At 41.6% G+C, this 19,852-nt stretch overlaps 1 protein-coding gene across 4 annotated transcripts in view; it reads right to left on the bottom strand.

The window, feature by feature from the left end:
- The window catches only part of EPG5 (ectopic P-granules 5 autophagy tethering factor), a 117,567-nt gene that overhangs the window by 49,329 nt on the left and 48,386 nt on the right, over window positions 1-19,852 (bottom strand). For 3 of the 4 annotated variants that reach the window (XM_047764098.1, XM_047764089.1, XM_047764116.1), the window contains 9 exons: window positions 18,188-18,328; window positions 10,266-10,410; window positions 9,838-10,035; window positions 9,352-9,462; window positions 8,062-8,184; window positions 6,721-6,887; window positions 5,686-5,907; window positions 3,424-3,547; window positions 1,219-1,363 (listed from right to left, as the gene is read on the bottom strand). In XM_047764098.1, coding sequence (XP_047620054.1) covers window positions 1,219-1,363; window positions 3,424-3,547; window positions 5,686-5,907; window positions 6,721-6,887; window positions 8,062-8,184; window positions 9,352-9,462; window positions 9,838-10,035; window positions 10,266-10,410; window positions 18,188-18,328 — 1,376 coding nt within the window. The remainder of the gene's footprint in view (window positions 1-1,218; window positions 1,364-3,423; window positions 3,548-5,685; window positions 5,908-6,720; window positions 6,888-8,061; window positions 8,185-9,351; window positions 9,463-9,837; window positions 10,036-10,265; window positions 10,411-18,187; window positions 18,329-19,852) is intronic. The other variant, XM_047764107.1, reaches the window with a different exon arrangement.

Raw genomic sequence — 19,852 nt, forward strand, 5'->3', positions numbered from 1 at the left:
ATATGAGTGAACAAAAGCCAAGAGAGGTTCTCTGATCACACAGCTAACTAACCGGTCAGTGGCAGAGCTGGAACAACTTCCTGTTTTTTTTTTGTATTTCTGCCTTTCTCTGAATCACCTCATTGTTTTATTACACTACACATTTAATATTTTGTTCAACAATTATATGTACAGTTTTAACATATGTCCTGCATTTTTAAAAATATATTCAGTAATTTAAATTAATAAGGGATCCTAAATATTATTTTCTATTATTTTTTCATTGTAAAGTATGTCATAAACTTTGCAGGTTAAATGAGCTTTCATGGCCTGGCATAGAAAACTAACATAATTTATAAAATTGTTTCTCTAGAAAAACACATGTGAGAAACAACCAACTTAGAACTTTGGAAATACAATCCATTTATATGGTAAGAGTTTCAGATACAGAGAAAAAAAGAGTTTATCAAAGAAAAAGGCTTCTGAATTTTCAAACTGCAAACCCCAAATAATTAAATTCTAAGTTGTACTTTACATGTTATAAGTCCACTGAAATGTCTTTTTGAAGCAACAGGGAGAAACTGAACCACAAACCACTTGATCACTTTCCCAATACCAATTTATAGGAGATACAAGGGACAAGAAAGCATATTAAACTATACCACAAAGATACAATAGGCAAAATCCAGCCTGTGGGGAAACTCTATGGATCCTTTGTTGGGTGAACTATATGAGTGAGCCAGGGTTCTATGTAGGTAGAGTCATGCACATCAGTTTGGGTCTATGAGATATAACTGGAGAGTCTATGAGCAGCTTCTTAAAAGAGGGAGACCCCCCTTTCTCTTGAAAGAAATGTAAACGTACAGCTTAAGCTTAAGCAGCTCTTTTGAACCATCAGTGGATGCCAGATGTGAGAATAGTGCGACAGGAAGACAGGAGGAGGAAGGGACCTTGAAGCCTTTCAGGTCATGAAGTTACTGCACTGAACTTACCTCCAGACTTCTTTTACATGAAGCAGAAAAAAAAACCTATCTTATTTAAGCCCTTAGTGTTTTTGGAGTTTCTCTCATTCATAGTATAACCTAACCCTAAGTAGGAGACAAGTTAACAATGAACTCCTAAAAAAGAAATTCCCACTGTGTGAACCTTAACCCTCAGTGGGTCTGATTCACTCATTCACTCACTCATTCATTCACTTACTCATTCATTCAGAGTCTGACGCTCTCTCATACAACTCACCCAGCAAAGGATCAGTGAAATCCAACTGCACTGACGAACTGCAGGGTGTGGAATGGGACTCAAGCTTGGTCTGCGTCCACAGACCAATGGTTTCATGAAACTCGTAATGTATACGTTCCATGTTCAAATATTCCATCCACAGATCCTAGGATGGAACAAGGACTTTAACTTTTAGGGATAAATCATGCATTCACATTCAAAACACTGTATTTAACTGTAAAATGAACCCATAAGTTTCAACATCAGGTAGTCCACTCCAAGTTCTCCAAGCATGATGATGAATGACATTTAAAATGGGCACTCTAAGAATCTTAGGAATCTCAGAACTTTTGATTATGTACCACCGGAAAAAGTAATTCTAATAGCCCCACTAAATGCATATTTATAAATTATGTACAAATTATAAACTAATAAATTATAAGACATAGATTTAAAAGTAGGAATTTTAAAGAGAGAAAAAAAAAAGTAAATTGAAAATAATACTTTGGAGTTCCTGTCATGGCTCAGTGGTTAACGAACTCGACTCACATCCATGAGAACACGGGTTCCATCCCTGATCTCATTCAGTGGGTTAAGGATCTGGCATTGCTGTGAGCTGTGGTGTAGGTCCCAGAGGGCGCTCAGGTCCCGAGTTGCTGTGGCTGTGGCACAGGCCAATGGCTACAGCTCTAGCTGGACCCCTATCCTGGGAACTTCCATGTGCCGCTGATGCGGCCCTAAAAGACAGACAGACAGACAGACAGACAGACAGACAGAAAGAAAGAAAGAAAGAAAGAAAGAAAATAATACTTGGATCTGGGTTATATTAAGCCCTAGGTCTCAATATCAATTTATAGGGAACACCAGGGACAGAAAAAACATATTAAACTATACCATAAAGATAAAATCAGCAAAATCCAGCCTGTGGGGAAACTCTATGGACAAACTACTCAGTTTCTTCAACAAATAAACGGCAATTAAAGAAAAAAAAAGGATAAGGGGAAGACCTACAGATTTAAACAGATTCATAAGAAGAACTACCAGCCAATCACAAAATGTAGACTGATTCAAACAAACTGTAAAAGTAGAATAAAACTTTTATGACATCTTTGAGACACCTGGAAATTTGAAAACTATCTAGATATTTGATACTAAGAAATCACTGTTATTATATTTAAGATTTAAATGCTCTTTTTTTTTTAATCCTCATCTTTTAAAACATGTATCAAGTGCTCTTAAGATGAGCTCCAGCATGGTGGTGAGGCTGGATAGGCTACAGACAAAATTAGACATATGATACACAGAGGCAGAGAGAGAAGGGCATGTCTATTACACTATTCTACTTTCCTGTATGATTGAATTTTTCATTATAAAAGGTAAAATAACTAAATAGATAAGATTGACAAAAACCAGAAATTCTACTATTCTCTTCCCACTTTCCAGTGAGCTGTCTTGCATATCCTGAACTACGCACTTCTCTCTTCTGATCACTACATATTAGAATGGTGGACTGCCTTTAATGAAAATGAGTTATCAACTATCAAGGAGCACTAAAAACTACTTCAAACAGTAATAGCTGGTGAACAGATATGGACTATGGTTTCCTGGACCCTGGTTTTCTTTTTTTTCCCCTGATTTTGAGTGTTCTAAGGATATCTATAAACCTAAAAATATCTTGGGCTTCTCAATTAGCACACTCCCATGATGTCCTAAATCATTATTTCCAAACCTATCATGGCATGAGGCATTCTAGACTCATAAAACTCCAAAGTCATCCAGATCACAAGCCTGAATCCTGGATGCACCGAACTGTTTGAGGTGCTTAGCCACCAAAACAATGACCATCCAAGTGACCTATTTCCGAATCAGTAATTGGTTTCAGGAGTTCCCATCATGGCTCAGTGGTTAACGAACCTGACTAGCATCCATGAGGACGCTGGTTTGATCCCTGGCCTCACTAAGTGGGTTAAGGATCTGGCGCTGCCATGATATGCGGTGTATGTCACAGACACACCTCAGATCTGGTGTTGCTATGGCTGTGGCGCAGGCTGGCAGCTACAACTCCAACTGGACCCCTAGCCTGGGAACCTCCATATGCCGAGGGTGCTGCCCGGAAAAGACAAAAGACAAAAGACAAAAAAAAAAAAAGTGGTTTCACCATTAGATTATAAAAGTGACCAATTCAAATTGTCAGATATGCTAAAAGAGACAGTGCCACAGCTTCACCTGCTGATTCTGCATCACTTTTGCTAGCCTATGAGTATCATAATGCTTCGGCAGAGAAGGGATATAGGTATCTCCTTTTTGAAAATTCTCATCTTCTAGCCATAATATATATACATTGAAGAGCCTGAAAGAAAAAAAAAACATAATTATATAAAACATAAAAATATGCGCAGGCAAATCTGCAAGAAGTGACTTATATCTCTAGGAAAACTGGCACTACTGCCTAAAAGTTGGGAAGCACGTAACAGAAAGATGTTTCCAACAACCACTGTGCTCCCAAGAAGGGCAAGCAGGAGAGAAAGACAGGTCATAAATCATTTAAACACAATCCAGTAACTGCTAAAACAAAAGATGTGAAGAAAGGGTTCCATGAACTCTATGACGAAAGTAGGGTTAAAGACAGTATGCAGAAAAAACAACTGGAGAAAGTGAATTTAACACAGACCAAGGATCTGAATCTGGAGCTTTTCTTTCCTGGGCCATCCAATCACAATGAGCCTAACTGCTGGGAAAAGTTTAAAAAACATTCAAATAAACACATTTTCTTTCAGAGAAAACATCAAAAGCCATTTTAGAAGTTCCCATCGTGGTTCAGTGGTAACAAACCTGACTAGTATCTACGAGGACTCAGGTTCGATCCCTGGCCTCACTCTGTGGGTTAAGGATCCAGCATTGCTGTGGCTGTGGCGTAGGTCACTGGCAACAGCTCCAATTCAGCCCTTAGCCTGGGAACTTCCATATGCCATGGGTGCAGCCCTAAACAGACCAAAAAAAAAAAAAAAAAAAAAAGCCATTTTAAATGTATACATTTGAAGAACTTGCCAGCTTTGGGCTCAAAAACAATGTCCTGCCTCAAGGAATCACAAACAGAACCCACAGCATGTATGCAGCCTGTCCCCATGAAGAAGGAACACAACAAAGCTTAGGCTAAAAAGGGGGGGAGGGAAATTCTCCATTTTCCTTTCTTTCTTTCTTTTTTAAAAAGATTTAATGATGTTTCCTTTGCTTTTGTTTTGTTTTTACAAGGAACACAGTCCATTTAGCTAAGATCACTGGTATTTTAAGCAACTGTTTGCAGCAACAGGTCCCAGAGTAGTCTACAGCACAAAAATTATCGGATGGGGACCAGGAGGCGGTGTGTCTGGGCTTGACTCAGTAATGTGGAAAAATACCGCCTTTACCCCAGCAGCAGTCGACATAGGAAGAGACCCAGGGCCAAGACTTTGAGGCCCTTAAATGGGAGAGACTGGGTCAGAGCTCATCGGACTCGGTTACGTGGCCACTTCACAACATGCCAAAGGAAGACAGGAGAGAACGGCAAAGACTTTCTTAGCTGATCTAAATGTTCTAAGACACAGCCTTCCCACTGGTTAAGTCAGACAGAAAATAAGGTTTCCTTCAAGCCAGTAATGAGAAGGAGAGAAATTATTCTGGAGACTGAGAGAAGCCCTCGGGCTCTGAGGTCAGGCAAGTCTGGAGCCTCCAAGCTGGATCGAAACACTGGGTTTCCTCACCAAGACACTCTGTATTCATTTTATATTCAGGGTTAAATGTTAAGAGCCATTTTTATGAAGTCTTATTTATAAGACTAATATCTGGGTCCCCATGCTGTATAGTGGAGGGGAAAAAAAAGGGTGTTGGGAGAAATAACAATAAAAAATAAATTAAAAAAAAAAGACTAATATCTGGTTTAGATCAAGCTTACAACTGAAAGGTGGAAGAACAGTGTAAAAAAGGACCCAAACTTACTTCAGAGTTCTTAACCTTTGGGGGGATGAAAATATTGTGCCCTTTTTCAGAAGCAGTTTTGGAAGATTTCAAATCCAGCATACCCCAGATCCATAATAGACCCTAGAATCCCCTAAAGGGTCTATTAACCCCATCTCAAGAACCTGCCTGGGTCATTTATTTCTTTTAGAGATCTATCTTGCCCAATTTTACTAGTTGTTACCTTGCTATGATCAATCATTTTGGTTTGCTTCTGTTATTAAATTAAAAAAAAAAAAACTGAAGAGGACACCTGCCCTCTGGTTTAACTGTGTTTGCTCAGACTCCAGGCACTTGACAGAGGTACATCCAATTCACTTCTCATAAGCAACATAAAAGAGAAACATTATAAAATACAACCCTACAGTCAAAACCACCTTCCATATTCAATCTAACAGGTTAAGAGAAGAACATTTATCAGTTTGTAACAGAAATCAAGGATCCAGCACAGTACCTGTGCTGCAAATATAAATGGCCAAACACCCAATGCCTCACCTCACAAGCTCTGTGTGCAGCTCTGGGGAGGTCAGGTAAGCAGGGGTGCCAGCCTGGCTCACTGGTGGCCCTTCACTGCCCTCTGCTGGGACGCGGAGGGCCTTGCTTGCAGCGTGGTGGAAGTCAGCCACCTCGGTCAGGCGCCTCTTCATGTCTTTCAACAAACTGATATGAGCAGGACTTTGGAAAAACCTTCTTCCAATACAACCATCTATGGGTAACCTTAAAAAATGCAAGCACAGATCACAACAGGATCATCGCAAGATGCTCCTTCTATGTGACCCAAAATCACAGTCTGTTAACAAGTCCATTTTCTATGGCTGTGTACATACCACATTAAATTAATACATATTATTTCGACCTCAGCGGTTATCATGAGGCTCCAACAAGATGGTGCATATGAAAGCAGTTTTCAGAAGAATGAAATGCTGTGCAAATTCAAAATACTATCATCACTTAGAGGTACAGAAAAGTTTACAGATAGTCTTTGTTCTCAAAGAACCTGCAATCTGGCAGAAAACAGTAATGAAAAATCAACTTCTGTATGTTTCAAGGGGTAAACTAAGGGAGCGTGGGTGAACCAAAAATGGAGCTGGAGCCAGACAGCAAAGTAGATGACAGTGACAGTAGGTTCCAGCTGGCCAGAGTCCCTTCACATCTAGTGGAAATACCAGAACCCCTAGACATAGCCTGGCCTTTGTCTAGATATCACTAAATATCACAGCCCCTCCAAACAAGCCCTATGATGGCCACACAAGCAACTTCAGTTTGGGACCATTCCTATCTCGCTGCGTCTCCAGTGGTTCTCTGCTAAACCTGGCCCAGGTTTTCACCACCCTGGATCTTGAGGGGTGGTAAAGAGAGAGCTGGCCTCAGGAATGGTCTAGCCTAATAGATGTGATACAAGAAAGGATGGAGGCTCCCAGCCAGAGAATGACTCTAACTCACAGGCCAGGGTGTGGGAACACAGAGCAGCAGAGCAGGGCAAAGGGAGGAGTAATTCTCAGCAACTTAATACTGCACTGGGTACCATACCCATATTGTGGTCCTGGGCGGTGAAGATACAGGAGGAAGAACTTCTGCCAAATGAGTGGCAGGAGAGGATGGTCAGAAGGTGTGACAAGAGCCTGGTGGGCCCAACGATAAATCAGCAGCCTCTGGAGGGACGGAACGATGGGGAGCTTTAGCTGCGCCTGGGCTTTCTACAAAAGAGGAGGGGTTCTGAGCAACCAGGAAACGAATACAATTGCAAACAGTCTGCTCTTTCTTTCTTTTTTTTTTTTTGTCTTTTTGTCTTTTTGCCTTTTCTTGAGCCGCTCCTGTGGCATATGGAGGTTCCCAGGCTAGGAGTCAAATCGGAGCTATAGCCATTGGCCTACACCAGAGCCACAGCAACACGGGATCCAAGCCACGTCTGTGTTCCACAACACAGCTCACGGCAATGCCGGATCCTTAACCCACTGAGCAAGGCCAGAGATCGAACCCACAAACTCATGGTTCCTAGTCGGATTCGTTAACCACTGCACCACAATAGGAACTCCCAGTCTGTTCTAAGTGTTCCACATGAAATGCTGAACATTTGGTTTTTAATTCAATAAGAAAAAGAAACATCATATAAACCTTACTTCTCCAACCCACTAGCTAACACTTTAACATTAGTAGCAAGACATGCGGGGCAGCTTTTTTCTGCCAAAAATCTCACAGGGCCCAGAATTGGACTGGGTGTTAAGCATCACCTAGTCTAATCTCATTTCCATGCCCTTCCATTCTTTCATATGTAAAACACCATAGTGCATGAATAATCTGAAAGCCAGAGTGAATTTTACTGGCAAACTTTCTCAATCTCCTGCAAATTTAGATTTTAAATGGACTTTCAAGAACGGTAAGTCCCTTGACAGGCTCTGAAGTCCAAAAGTAAAGTCCTCACTGTAGGATGCTAAAATAGAAGGTCTTTCATTCTAAAGCCTTATTCCAGTCTTTCTCACACTTTAGTGAGTTTAACGATCAGTTAGGGAGTTTTTAAAACTAAATTCCTGGTCCCATTTCAGACCCAGAAACTCAGACTCTCAGAAGACAGAGTCCAAGAATCTAATTTTTAACAAGCTCTCAGGGGATTCTGTTACTTTAAAACAGCAAATCCCCTTCACACATGCAGTGAACTACCTCAAATTACTAGGTTGTGACTCTCTATATTAAATGAACCTTGGGAAGGAAGTATATACTTCAATTACGCCGTGTTAAGCATTAGCTTGGTTACTGTGCTGTTCAAATATTCACAACAAAAGAAAACAGAGAAGTCCGAAAGCCACAGGTGAACCCATCAGCATCAAATGTGAACCACCTTCTACCACTCAAATGCAGAACTGCTATTTGCACCTTCAGAGCTTGGTCGGGGGTCAATGCAGAGTTTATAACCAGTTCTCCTTCAACAACTCTTCGGAGCTGGGAGTCTTCTTCAAAGATGGATTCCATGTTTAGGACTGTCCACGCAAACCAGACCTACAATAACACCAGGTACAGGTGAGTGGAATGAGCTGCTACCTCAGAGAGACAAAAATACATCCTCCTCTTCCACGAATCGACGTCTTTTCCATTACACTTCTCAAACAACAAATATTTAGTTTCTAAAATTAACATAGTGTTTACACCTATTTCTCTTCTTACCACAGATATAAATTTAGACAAAATAGGTCATTGAAAAATGTTAAATTTCTTTGGAAAGGCTAGTTTAGTTAAGTGATGATGTTTGTTCCCTCAGCACTATTTGGTAGGCAGGTTTTATACACAAGAGGGACAGAAAAGAGGGCCAGACAGGAGCTCTGCCTGTTAGAAGGTTTTCCATTCACCAGAGATAAGATGAATATATAAGTAACCAAAATGTAAAGAAGTTTGAGTACTGAATCAGGGGTCAAGTGCTATAGGAAACCAAAGGACGGAGGGTGAGAACAGAGGAAGCAGATACACCAGAGAAGGCTCTACACAAAGACGGAGGGGAAGGTAAGAGAATCAGCTAGGCGAAAGATGGATACTGTTAAAGCATGGAGTCTGTCTCAGCGGCATCACAAGAGGAACCTCGAAGAGCGAGAGGGAGGTAAGACTGTGACAGGAAGTTGAAAGATGTTACTACTGATTTAAGTGATAAAACAGAGACATAATTGGACACACAAAGTCAGAGGTGGTAATAACAATGAAAATTTAATTTTTTTTATTAAAGCGTAGTTGATTTACAATGTTGTGTTAATTTCAGCTGTATAACAGAGTGACTTAGTTATACATATACACATTCTTTTTTATATTCCTTTCCATTCTGGTTTATTCCAGAAGACTGGATATGGTTCCCTGTGTTATACAGTAGCTCTAGCAACCACTCTTACCCACTCTGCCCTAGTGCTGGGCAGGCCCTGCAGTCAGACAGCTGGAATCCGATCATGAGCTGTCTGACCATGAACCAGCCACTGAGTCCCTTAAATCTCAGTTAGAGCCTCTGTGAAACATGACTAGCTAGAGCACAACCTCACCAGAAGGCTATTGTGAGGATTAAATGAAAAAGTATTCTTACACATAGTAAGTGCTAAGTGATTTTCGGCTATTAGTAAGGTACTGGCAAGGATGATACCAATATTAAAGTTCACAAAGATAATAAATGGTTCACAGTACATTTCCTACCTGAGTAGGCAGGGCCAAGCCCTCCACAAAGGAAGGTGTGATGTTGCCTGCCACGATCCAGCTCATCAAAGAGGACAGCAGACTCCGGTCACAGTGGTACCCCAAAGCATTCTACACCAGGGAGAGCATGTGGAGTAGAGAGAGGAGGCTTTAAAAAAACTGAATCAATGCGCTTTTCAAGATCTGGTGAGATACAGAAGATGCTGGTAGGATACAGATTGCAATAATTAGTTCACCAGCAGTGATAATCCCAGGCAGCACATGATAGCCAAATGTCATGGGCATGGCTCCTCCTGGGGTGTGCTTCCTTTGGCTTTACGGGACCTGTGCTAGCAAACTACAGTTACTGGACAAGACACTGTTAAGGCAGAGCTTGAAAAAGGCCGTGGCCATAGAGCTGTATTGAGAAGGGTGCATATGAGGGAACGCCCTTATAAAGCTACTATCTAGCCGATGACCGAAAGATAAATTCCATAACAGGTTTACCTTATGTTGCTGATAGAGCAATTTCTGCACACAGTCTTCCTGCATCAGCTGAAAAGCTGTTTTACACAAATGGTCCATGAGGAAGAGGATGGGTTGTTCTCGGTACCAGAGATGCTGGCTTATAAGAGCCTGAACCCAGAACTCCAATACGGCAACGGGGCCCACTTCATTGGGCTGAGTGCTTACAGAAATGTGAGCCTACGGAGAAAGGGCTCAGGTGATGTGCAAGGTAATAACCAGCCTCCCATTTTTAAAACATTTACCAGATAATCCCTATCTCCACTACAAAACCCAGATCTGCTGACTTTCCTAGCCAAAGAATTGTGCTAAGTGCTCTGAAATGACCAACACGCAGACATGCTAGCTCTGGGGGTGTCTGACTGCGAAGGCAGGCGAGGGTGTATTTAGGGGCTGACTAGGGCCCTGACCTGGATCATGCTGTTGAGAAGCTTCACGTTGTCCCCATGGCTGGCTCCTGTCAGGTGTTGTGCCACCTTGTGGGTGACCTGCTGCGTGACACCCTGAGGGACACCGCTGTCCATGTGTAGGAACAGGAGGAGGTGGGATAGAAACCTGCCAAGCACAGAGGACAACACACTTTACCTTCCAATCAGAAGTCAACAGAATTTCCAGTGGCTAAACACTTATGAGAAAACCAAAAAATACTGAAGTGGCCCCATTTTTAGCCCAAAGCTCTAGGGATTCTGCTAAGTCTTCAGGAATTTCAGAAGAATAAAGTTTTTCACTTTGACATGGGTTAAATCTACCTACCTGCAGACGTGTGGTGAACAGACTCAAGATGCAAAAACATGTGCGAGTTATAGAGCATTAGAGGGAAAACACCAAAAGCTTCACCTCTGCACTCCCCACTCCTGCTAACAAAAGCAGAGGTGTCTATAGAACCACTCTGCAATTTTTCACTGGGTGTCAACTCCAAAATGGTGACATACTGGGAGAGGGAGGCAATACCACCACAGTTAAGTCTCAGACGTGCTCTTGGTCCCCCAGGTGCACCAGGCTCCCTCCTCTCAAGGTGCCTTTGCCTCTGCTGGATTTTCTGCCTGAAACACTTCCCCACACCTAACCTGGCAAACTCTGACTCATCCCTCACATCTCATCTGCCATGTCTCTTCCTCAGAGCAGACTTCCTGACCCCTCCTCACCATCTAAAATACGTCTATGGAGTTCCTGTCGTGGCTCAGCAGTTAATGAACCGACTAGTATCCATGAGGATCCCTGGCCTTGCTCAATGGTTTAAGGATCCGGTATTGCCATGAGCTGTGGTGTAGGTCGAAGACACAGCTGGCATTGCTGTGGCTGTGGTGCAGGCCAGCAGCTACAGCTCCGATTTAGCCCCTAGCCTGGGAACCTCCATATGTTGCGGGCGCAGCCCTAAAAAGACAAAAAAAATAAAAAATATGGGAGTTCCCATTATGGCACAGCGGAAATGAATCCAACTAGGAACCATGAGGTTACAGATTTGATCCCTGGCCTTGCTCAGTGGGTCAAGGATCCAGCGTTGCCATGAGCTGTGGTGTAGGCCACAGACGCAGCCTGGATCTGGAGTTGCTGTAGCTGTGGCATAGGCCAGCAGCTGTAGCTCCGATTAGACCCCTAGCCAGGGAGCCTCCATATGCCGTGGGTGTGGCCCTAAAAAGACAAAAAAATAAAATATGTCTAACCCATTTAACCTCTCTTAGAGCACCACTGTTTTCCTTCATGGCACTTAAAGTTGGTAACTGCATCCTGAGAACGTGATGACTTCCTCTGTGTCTGAGGGCAGTGCCCGGCCTGCTTTGCTCCCCTCGTGCAGACAGAGGCAGCCCAGAGGCCAACAATAAGAGTTGTGACTGCTGCATGAGGATGCTTCCTATTTCACAGGGGCCATGACACAGGCCACACTCCACTGAGCATACAGGAAAAGCCACAAGAGAAAAGGTACAATAAAGCCTGTGAGAGTTCAGAGCACAGAGCTAGTGCAGGCATTAGAGGGGAGCCTAGAAAGACCTTTACTCAAAATGTAACAATTAAGGGGAAAAAATAGATCATTCAATCTAATTTTAAAATCTCTCAAAAATCTAAAGACAATTTACTCAAAGTGTTCCAGGCAGGCATGATACTTCCTGTGTATCACTTAATCCTTACACTTAGCCCGTATGAGAAGCAGTGTTAATTAGCTCATCATACAAATAAAGGAATGGAAGCTCTGAAATGCTAAGGAAGTCACCTGTGTCCAAACACTAGTGAAGTGACGGAGTGAGGACACAACTCACACCTGACCACCCTGCCATGTGTAACCAGAACACATGCATTCCTGGACTTGCTCAATGCCTAGGAGGCTCATTTAAATTAAAAAAAAAAAAAAAAAAAAAAAGCCACTAGGCCCTAACCCATTTCTACTGAAGTAGAATCTCCAGGGGAGGAGCTGGGGGCCTATAGTTAATAAGCTCCTCCAAGTGATTCTCATCCCCAGGGAAGTCTGTGACACCCTGTTTGCAATGACACACAATGGGAAAACTGGAATGTTCCCATTGTGCCTTTGGACGTACTACCTGTCCCCTACTATAGAGACCTCACCTCCTCTTTCCTCGCCCTTCAAAAGGCCCCAGCCAGATAAGCTCCCCCCTGCTCCCCAGACAGGTACTTCTCTTCCCCCCTCTATGCCTTCACTCACGCTCCTCCCCAGCCTGGCCCTCTCCAGACAATCCTCCCGCCCACTACAGATACTGAAAAAGCCCCGTCTGGCCATGTCCTCTCCACTGGCCCAATGCACCTCAAAGCTCAATTAGAGACCCTCCTTTTCCAAAAAGTCATATTTGTGGGCTATCTGTTGCTTCTGTTCACTGAGCATCTGCTATCTCCCTTCTGTTAACACATCCTTTCATGAAGGGAACTGTGCTGCCTCCACGCTACAGAGTTGTGGGAGGGAGGGGCTCCCAATACAGAATCTCCATACTTCTTCCTCCTAGGACTGGTCAGTCCCTCTGGACACAGTGACAGGCTCAGGGAGAGCACATGAATAGACTAATCATCATAAAGAATAATGATAAAGGAGTTCCCTGGTAGCTCAGCAGGTTAAGGATCTCGCTTGGTCACCACCACCACCACTCAGGTCACTGCTATGGCTCAGGTTTGATCCCTGGCCCAGGAACTTCTGCAATTCACAAGCACAGCCAAAAAAAAAGGAATTATGATAAAGAAAAACATCTGCCTTTCCCATGGGAAACAAGGATAATGGTTCTCTCTGTAGCCATGTACTTTCGTTTCCCCTGGAAAAAGTACACCTACAAGAGAAGCCCTGAGAGAGAGACAAGCAGGACCAAGGGACCAGGAAGGGTGGATAAACACAAAGAGAAACACTAACCCAGGGCCTCTCAGCACTTCAACTACTGACACATTGGGACAGCTCTCCTGTGCGCTGTAGGATGTTTACTACTATCCCTGGCCTCTACCCACTAGATGTCAGCAGCAGCCTCCTTCAATCCCTGCCCTTCCTGCCCCACCCCAGCTTGTGACCACCAAAATGATCTCTAAACATCACCAAATGTCCCCTGAGGGTCAAAATCCACCCCCACTTGAGAACCACAACTTTAGAATGACCTGATGTTATCAAGAGCCTTTTTGGTAAAACACGTGTGCACTGGATTTTCATCATGTGCAGTTAGGAATCTTGATTAGTCCTCATCCTTAATGTCTTCCTTCCCTAAGCAGCTATTTCTTCTACCATAATTCCATATGCTTTTTCTATATACAGTTGACCCTTGAACACACAGGGTTAGGGATACTGACCCCCTCCATGCAATCAAAAATCTTTGTATACCTTTTGACTCCTAACTACTAATAGTCTACTCTTCACCAGAAGCCTTATCAATAACACTGATTAAGTCAATTAACATATAATTTGTATATGTATTATATACTATACTCTTATAAAGTAAGCTGGAAAAAAGAAAATATTAAGAAAATCATAAGGAAAAGAAAATACGCTTATAGTACTGTATCTATTGATACTGTTAGTTTACACCATCTGTTTACAAGATGAACTGTCTGTCAGCACCTTCATCAACACTGTCTTATGTGATATAAAATACTATAGAGGCTATTAACATTTGACATCAAAAGTGAAAAGACAGGTGTTCCCGTCGTGGTGCAGTGGTTAACGAATCCGACTAGGAACCATGAGGTTGCGGGTTCAGTCCCTGCCCTTGCTCAGTGGGTTAACGATCCGGCGTTGCCGTGAGCTGTGGTGTAGGTAGCAGACGCGGCTCGGATCCCGCGTTGCTGTGGCTCTGGCGTAGGCCGGTGGCTACAGCTCCAATTCAACCCCTAGCCTGGGAACCTCCATATGCCGTGGGAGCGGCCCAAGAAATAGCAACAACAACAACAACAACAAAAAAGACAAAAGACAAAAAAAAAAGCCTCCTTGCATGCCCGCTTGCATCTCTCACAAGCATCCTATCCTAATAAATCTATTTCTTGCCTATCAAAAAAAAAAGACAATGTGAAAAAGAAATTCATATTTATTCACAGGTATAACAATTCAGCACTGATAAAGAAGAAGCAGCAATATGATTGCTTTTATGCAACCAGTGCAATTGTTTCACAACTGCCTAGCTTATATACTAATGAATGAATGGTTATACAACCTTTATGGCATACAGTATGACAGTCATATTGATAATACAGTGTTGGAAACACTGTTACAATTTTTAGAAACCACTTACCTGTGATAATAGGCTGATATGCATTCTCTCCAATTACAAGAGAGGGGCATACTGTTTCAGGGAATTAAGAGTAGTGCAATTCTTTGAAAGCAAAATTATGAAACAGTAAGAAAACTAACACATCATTAACTTTATATGGAATATCATTCACCTTTTGCCTATGTAAGAATAGGCTATCCACTTCAATATGAGTCTTGCACACAGTATTCTACACAATGAATACTTACATCATCATGATGATGGCACAAAATGTCACATACAGTTCTTGCTGTACAGTTCTTAAGATTTTCACACAAAGACACACACATAAAAAAAACAGATAAGTTTATCAACTGTGCAGCCTGATGATTATTCATTATTCGCTAAGTGGAAGTGGACCTCCTAAACGTCTTCATCCTCATTATCTTCCTGCTGAGTAGGAGGAAGAGGAAAGGTTGATCTGTGGCCTCCAAGGTGGCAGAAGCAGAAGTGCAGGAGGTAGAATGGGAGGTGGGGAGGCAGGCACACTCAGTGTAACTTTGTAAAAGTACATCAAAATTTCTACTTCTTTGCTTTTTCATTTCCCTCCAAAATGTTTCTATATAGTACCAAGCTTTCTTCCCCCATTTGCTTTAGTTCCAGTGCCTATATCACAGAAGGGTCCATGTTGTAAAAAAAAAAGTCAAGATTAGTCTTACGTAATCAGTCTTCTGTAAAACTATCTAATGTCAATTTGTTTCCTGGTGTGCTGCTTCTGCCTCTTTTTCCTCATCACCCGGCACTGGTTCAGAAGTGCTCATCTCCATCAAGTCTCTGTGGTATCTCTTAGTTCTTGAATTTCTCCAAGATCCATGTCTTGAAACCCTTCGTCTCCTCCCTTCTTTTAACATATCTACAACCCCTTTCATGATTTCCTTGACTGGCTTTGTCACAAATCCTATGAAGTCATGTACAACATCTGGACACAGTTTTCTCTAGCAGGAGTTTACTGTTTTTGGGCTTCATGGCTTTCAGTTTTTTCTATAACAGTGGCATCCTCAATGGTGTAATCCTTGCAGACTTTCCTGATGTTCCCTTTATCAGGGTTCTTTTCCATAGTGTTGACAATCCTTTCCATAGAGTACCAGGTATAATAAGCCTTAAAAGTCCTTATGACCCTCTGAACTAGAGGCTGAATTAGAGACACTTGTGTTTAGGGACAAACAGATCACTCTGACACCTTCAGTACTGAACTGATGGGGTTCTGAGTGGCCAGGGGCATTGTCCATCCTCAAAAGAATTTTTTTTTTTTTTGTCTTTTCTAGGGCCGCACCCATGGCATATGGAGGTTTCCAGTCTAGGGGTCTAATCGGAGCTGCAGCCGCTGGCCTATACCACAGCCACAGCAACACGGGATCCAAGTCGAGTCTGTGACCTACACCACAGTTCACGGCAATGCCAGATCCTCAACCCTCTGAGCGAGATGAGGGATCGGACCCGCAACCTCATGGTTCCTAGTCGGATTCGTTAACCACTGAGCCATGACGGGAACTCCTACCAAAGAATTTTAAAAGGCAGTCTGGTACGGCAAGGTACTTCCTTACTTCAACGCAAAGCACTGATGGAAGCAGTCAAGAAAAAGGGTTCTCGCTGTCCAGGCCTTCTTGTCCAACCAAAAGACTGGCAGTTAGTCTTCCTCTTTCCTCTTCAAGCAGCTTTATGAGTAAGGGCAATCCTGATCATAAACCCAATTGCATATGCACAAAACAGCAGTTAGCCTATTCCTTGCTGCCTTGAATTCTGATGCTCTCATCTCTAAATAAATGTCCTTTGTGGCAATTTTTTTTCTTCAAAATAGGGCACTTTCATCTGTATTAAAAATCTGTTCAGGCTGATAGCCTCTCTCCTTGATGATTTTTGTAACAGCATCTGGGAACTCGTCTGCTGCCTCTTAGTGAACAGAAACTGCTTCTCCTGTTATCCTGACATTTTTTAAGCCAAACCTCTTTCTAAAGTTATCAAACCATCCTGTGCTGGCATTAAATTCTTCATCTTTAGATCGTTCACCTTCCTTTGGCTTTAAGTTGTCACAAAATGACTCTGCCTTTTCTTTGAATCACATTAGGGTCTACAGGCATATACCTTTCCTATAGCCATCCTGCACTCACATAAGAGCTGCATTTTCAACATGAGATAAAAAGGTATTTCACAAAAAGTGCAATGTTTTCGTGCCTGCTGGTATAGCTTAAGTGACAGCTTCATGAATTTCCTTTTCTTTTTTCACAGTGGTTCTTATGCTGGATTCATTTATCTTGAAATGATAGATAACCACAGCTGCAGACCTCAAGCTACAGTACATATCAAGGAGTTCAACTTTTTCTTGTAACGTCATGACTTCTCTCTTCTTGGGAGCACTTTCAACATCACTAGAAGCACTTCATATGGGTCTCTGGTGTTATTCAAGATTTACAGTATTGCACTAAACACAATGAAAATGACAGGAGAACTGCAAGACATCACTTCTCACTATGATACACAATTTACTGGAGAGAAAAACTGTTCACTCAAAGATGATTAGCATCACACAAAACATACTGGACACCCTGATAGCAACAGGTTGTGGCTACAAAATTATAACAGTAGAACACAGTATGTACTACAACCAATCACATGCAGTTATAATTTAATACCGCACTTTCACGTTTGTTTACATTTCTCTCAAGTGTGAATGGCACCATGTATGGTCTATAAGGGTTCATGTAAGTTTTGATAAATTTTATTATAAATAATTACAATAAATTATAATATTTAAAATATATAAACTATAAAATATAATGTATAAATTATACATCTATATACTATATGTATTATATATAAATTATAAAATATATATTTAAAATATAATATATAAGTAAAATTAAAATTTATCGATTTGTATTTTGCAGTAGTAGATAGAACAGACTAGTATCTATACATATTTTATACATACATGCTACACCTTTCTCTTAATTTTTTTCAATATTTGTAGGCTACACAGTTCATCTGTGAGTCTTTTCAAACTGTCACAAAACTCCAAAAATTTTTCCAGGATATCTACTGAAAAATGCCCTCGTATAAGTGGACCTGTTCAGTTCACACCTGTGTGGTTCAAGAGTCAACCGTAATGCCAGTGCAATCTATATGCCCAAGCATGGCCTTGCCAATATTTTGCTTCCTAACTTTGTAATCCCCTCACAATCTTATTTTCTCAACAAGACTATGAACATCTCACATGATGAGCACCTTCCTATGTACCTTTATTTCTGCCTATAATACTGCCTCATGCACATCTAGGCAGTTAAAAGCAGTGTGTTTTGCCACTGTTATGACAGCAAAGCCATTTGCTGCTCAATGTCAGAAACACTACTCCCAGATGTTCATGGAAACAATCACTCTTTTCAATACTAATAAGCTATAAGCAATCCAAAATTAAATAACAAAAGTAAGTATATCCTTCATGACAATAAAACTGGAATCATTATTACCGTCACTGTTCATCACTCATTCTAAACTGGGCAGGAAGTTTTCTGCCTCATAAAAATACACTAGTGAAATATCATCCCCTATATTATACTTGAGAAACCAGAGGACATAGTCATTTTGTACTTGTTGGGCTGTTCTCCACTTACTGCTCATTCTTTAGAAGGTAATACTGGCAAGGGTAGAACAAAGGCAGAATCTTATCCAGGACATGGACCACTGTTCTCAAATGCCTCGACTGGACCAAAATTCCCAAGAGTGGGATGCCTTCTGCACAGAACTTCTCAATGCTATGGAAAGAGAAAAAGGCAATGAGCATACAAGGTAGACAGTTCATAAAATGATGTTCTTCTAATCCCCTATCAGCTTATAGGCTACGTGGATTTTCTCAGGTCTCCAACATACTTTGCATAGCCAAACTTCACATTGAAATGCTAGAACCAGTACTCTAGATGTACAAAGAAACATAAAAGTTCATCTCTAAGTTTCTTTTTTTTTTCTTTGTCTTTTTAGGGCCACACTTATGGCATATGGAGGTTCCCAGGCTACTGGTCAAATCAGAGCTACAGCTGCTGGACCAGCCACAGCCACAGCCACAGCAACGTGGCATCTGAGCTGAGACTGCGACCTACACCACAGCTCATGGCAACACCAGATCCTTAACCCTCTGAGCAAGGCCAGGGATCGAACCCGAATCCTCATGGATACTAGTTGGGCTCATTAACTGCTGAGCCATGATGGGAACTCCTCTAGTTTCATTTTATATAAAAGGAAGGTAAAATCTCATGCCCCAATTCACACACTTTCCTGATACAGGATCAAACTGAGGACTCAGGAGTTCCCATTGTGGAAACGAATCCGACTAGGAACCATGAGGTTGCGGCCTCGCTCAGTGGGTTAAGGATCCAGCATTGCTGTGAGCTGTGATGTAGGTCGCAGACACAGCTCAGATCCTGCGTTGCTGTGGCTGTGGCGTAGGCCGGCAGCTGTAGCTCTGATTTGACCCCTAGCCTGGGAACCTCCACGTGCCCTAAAAAGAAAAAAACAAAACAAAACAAAACAAAACAAACCTGAGGACTCAGGTTTGCAACTTTCTAGTCCAGAGCACTTGCCACTATGCTACTTTGCTTCTCAAACAGTGCTGCTTCTGAGACACAGGGCTCTTCTTGTCTATGTATCCCCACAAGGTATTATAGCAAAGATTCAAAAATGAGCTCAATCTCTCAGTATAAACTGGCAAATTTTTCTGAAACCAGCATGGCCTAGAAATTTACTTATTTTTTTTGATTCTTCAAAGACTATCCCTAAGAAATAATCTCGAATATGAAAAAATATGACAGATGATCCACATAAAAATGTACTTTTCAAAATTATTTATAATTGCAAACAAACTTAAGTAAATGACAATGTAAATTTTGGAAAAATCCTTCAATGAGAATATTATAGAATCATTTTAAAAGAATGTATATGATGGTCAAGGGCAACATGGAAAAATACTTCTTCTATAATAATACCAGAAAAAAACATAAAATTTTATACTTCTAATTATAACTACCAGTAAAAAAAAAAAAAAAAAAGAGAGAGAGAGAGAGTTATATAGATGGGGAAAAACAAAGGAATAATGTCACACCAAAATGCTCATAGTGTTAGAGTGGTAAAAGAGAGTGGTTTTTTTTTTCCATTTTCCTAATTCTACAGTTTGGTTATACTGCTTTAATTCTAGGGGGGAAATCTTTTCAAAAAATAAAATAATGCGTAGTTCCCATCGTGGTGCAGTGGTTAACGAATCCAACTAGGAACCATGAGGTTGGGGA

This window comes from Phacochoerus africanus, chromosome 2 (assembly GCF_016906955.1).
Source record: "Phacochoerus africanus isolate WHEZ1 chromosome 2, ROS_Pafr_v1, whole genome shotgun sequence".
In the NCBI taxonomy this organism is placed as follows: domain Eukaryota; kingdom Metazoa; phylum Chordata; class Mammalia; order Artiodactyla; family Suidae; genus Phacochoerus; species Phacochoerus africanus.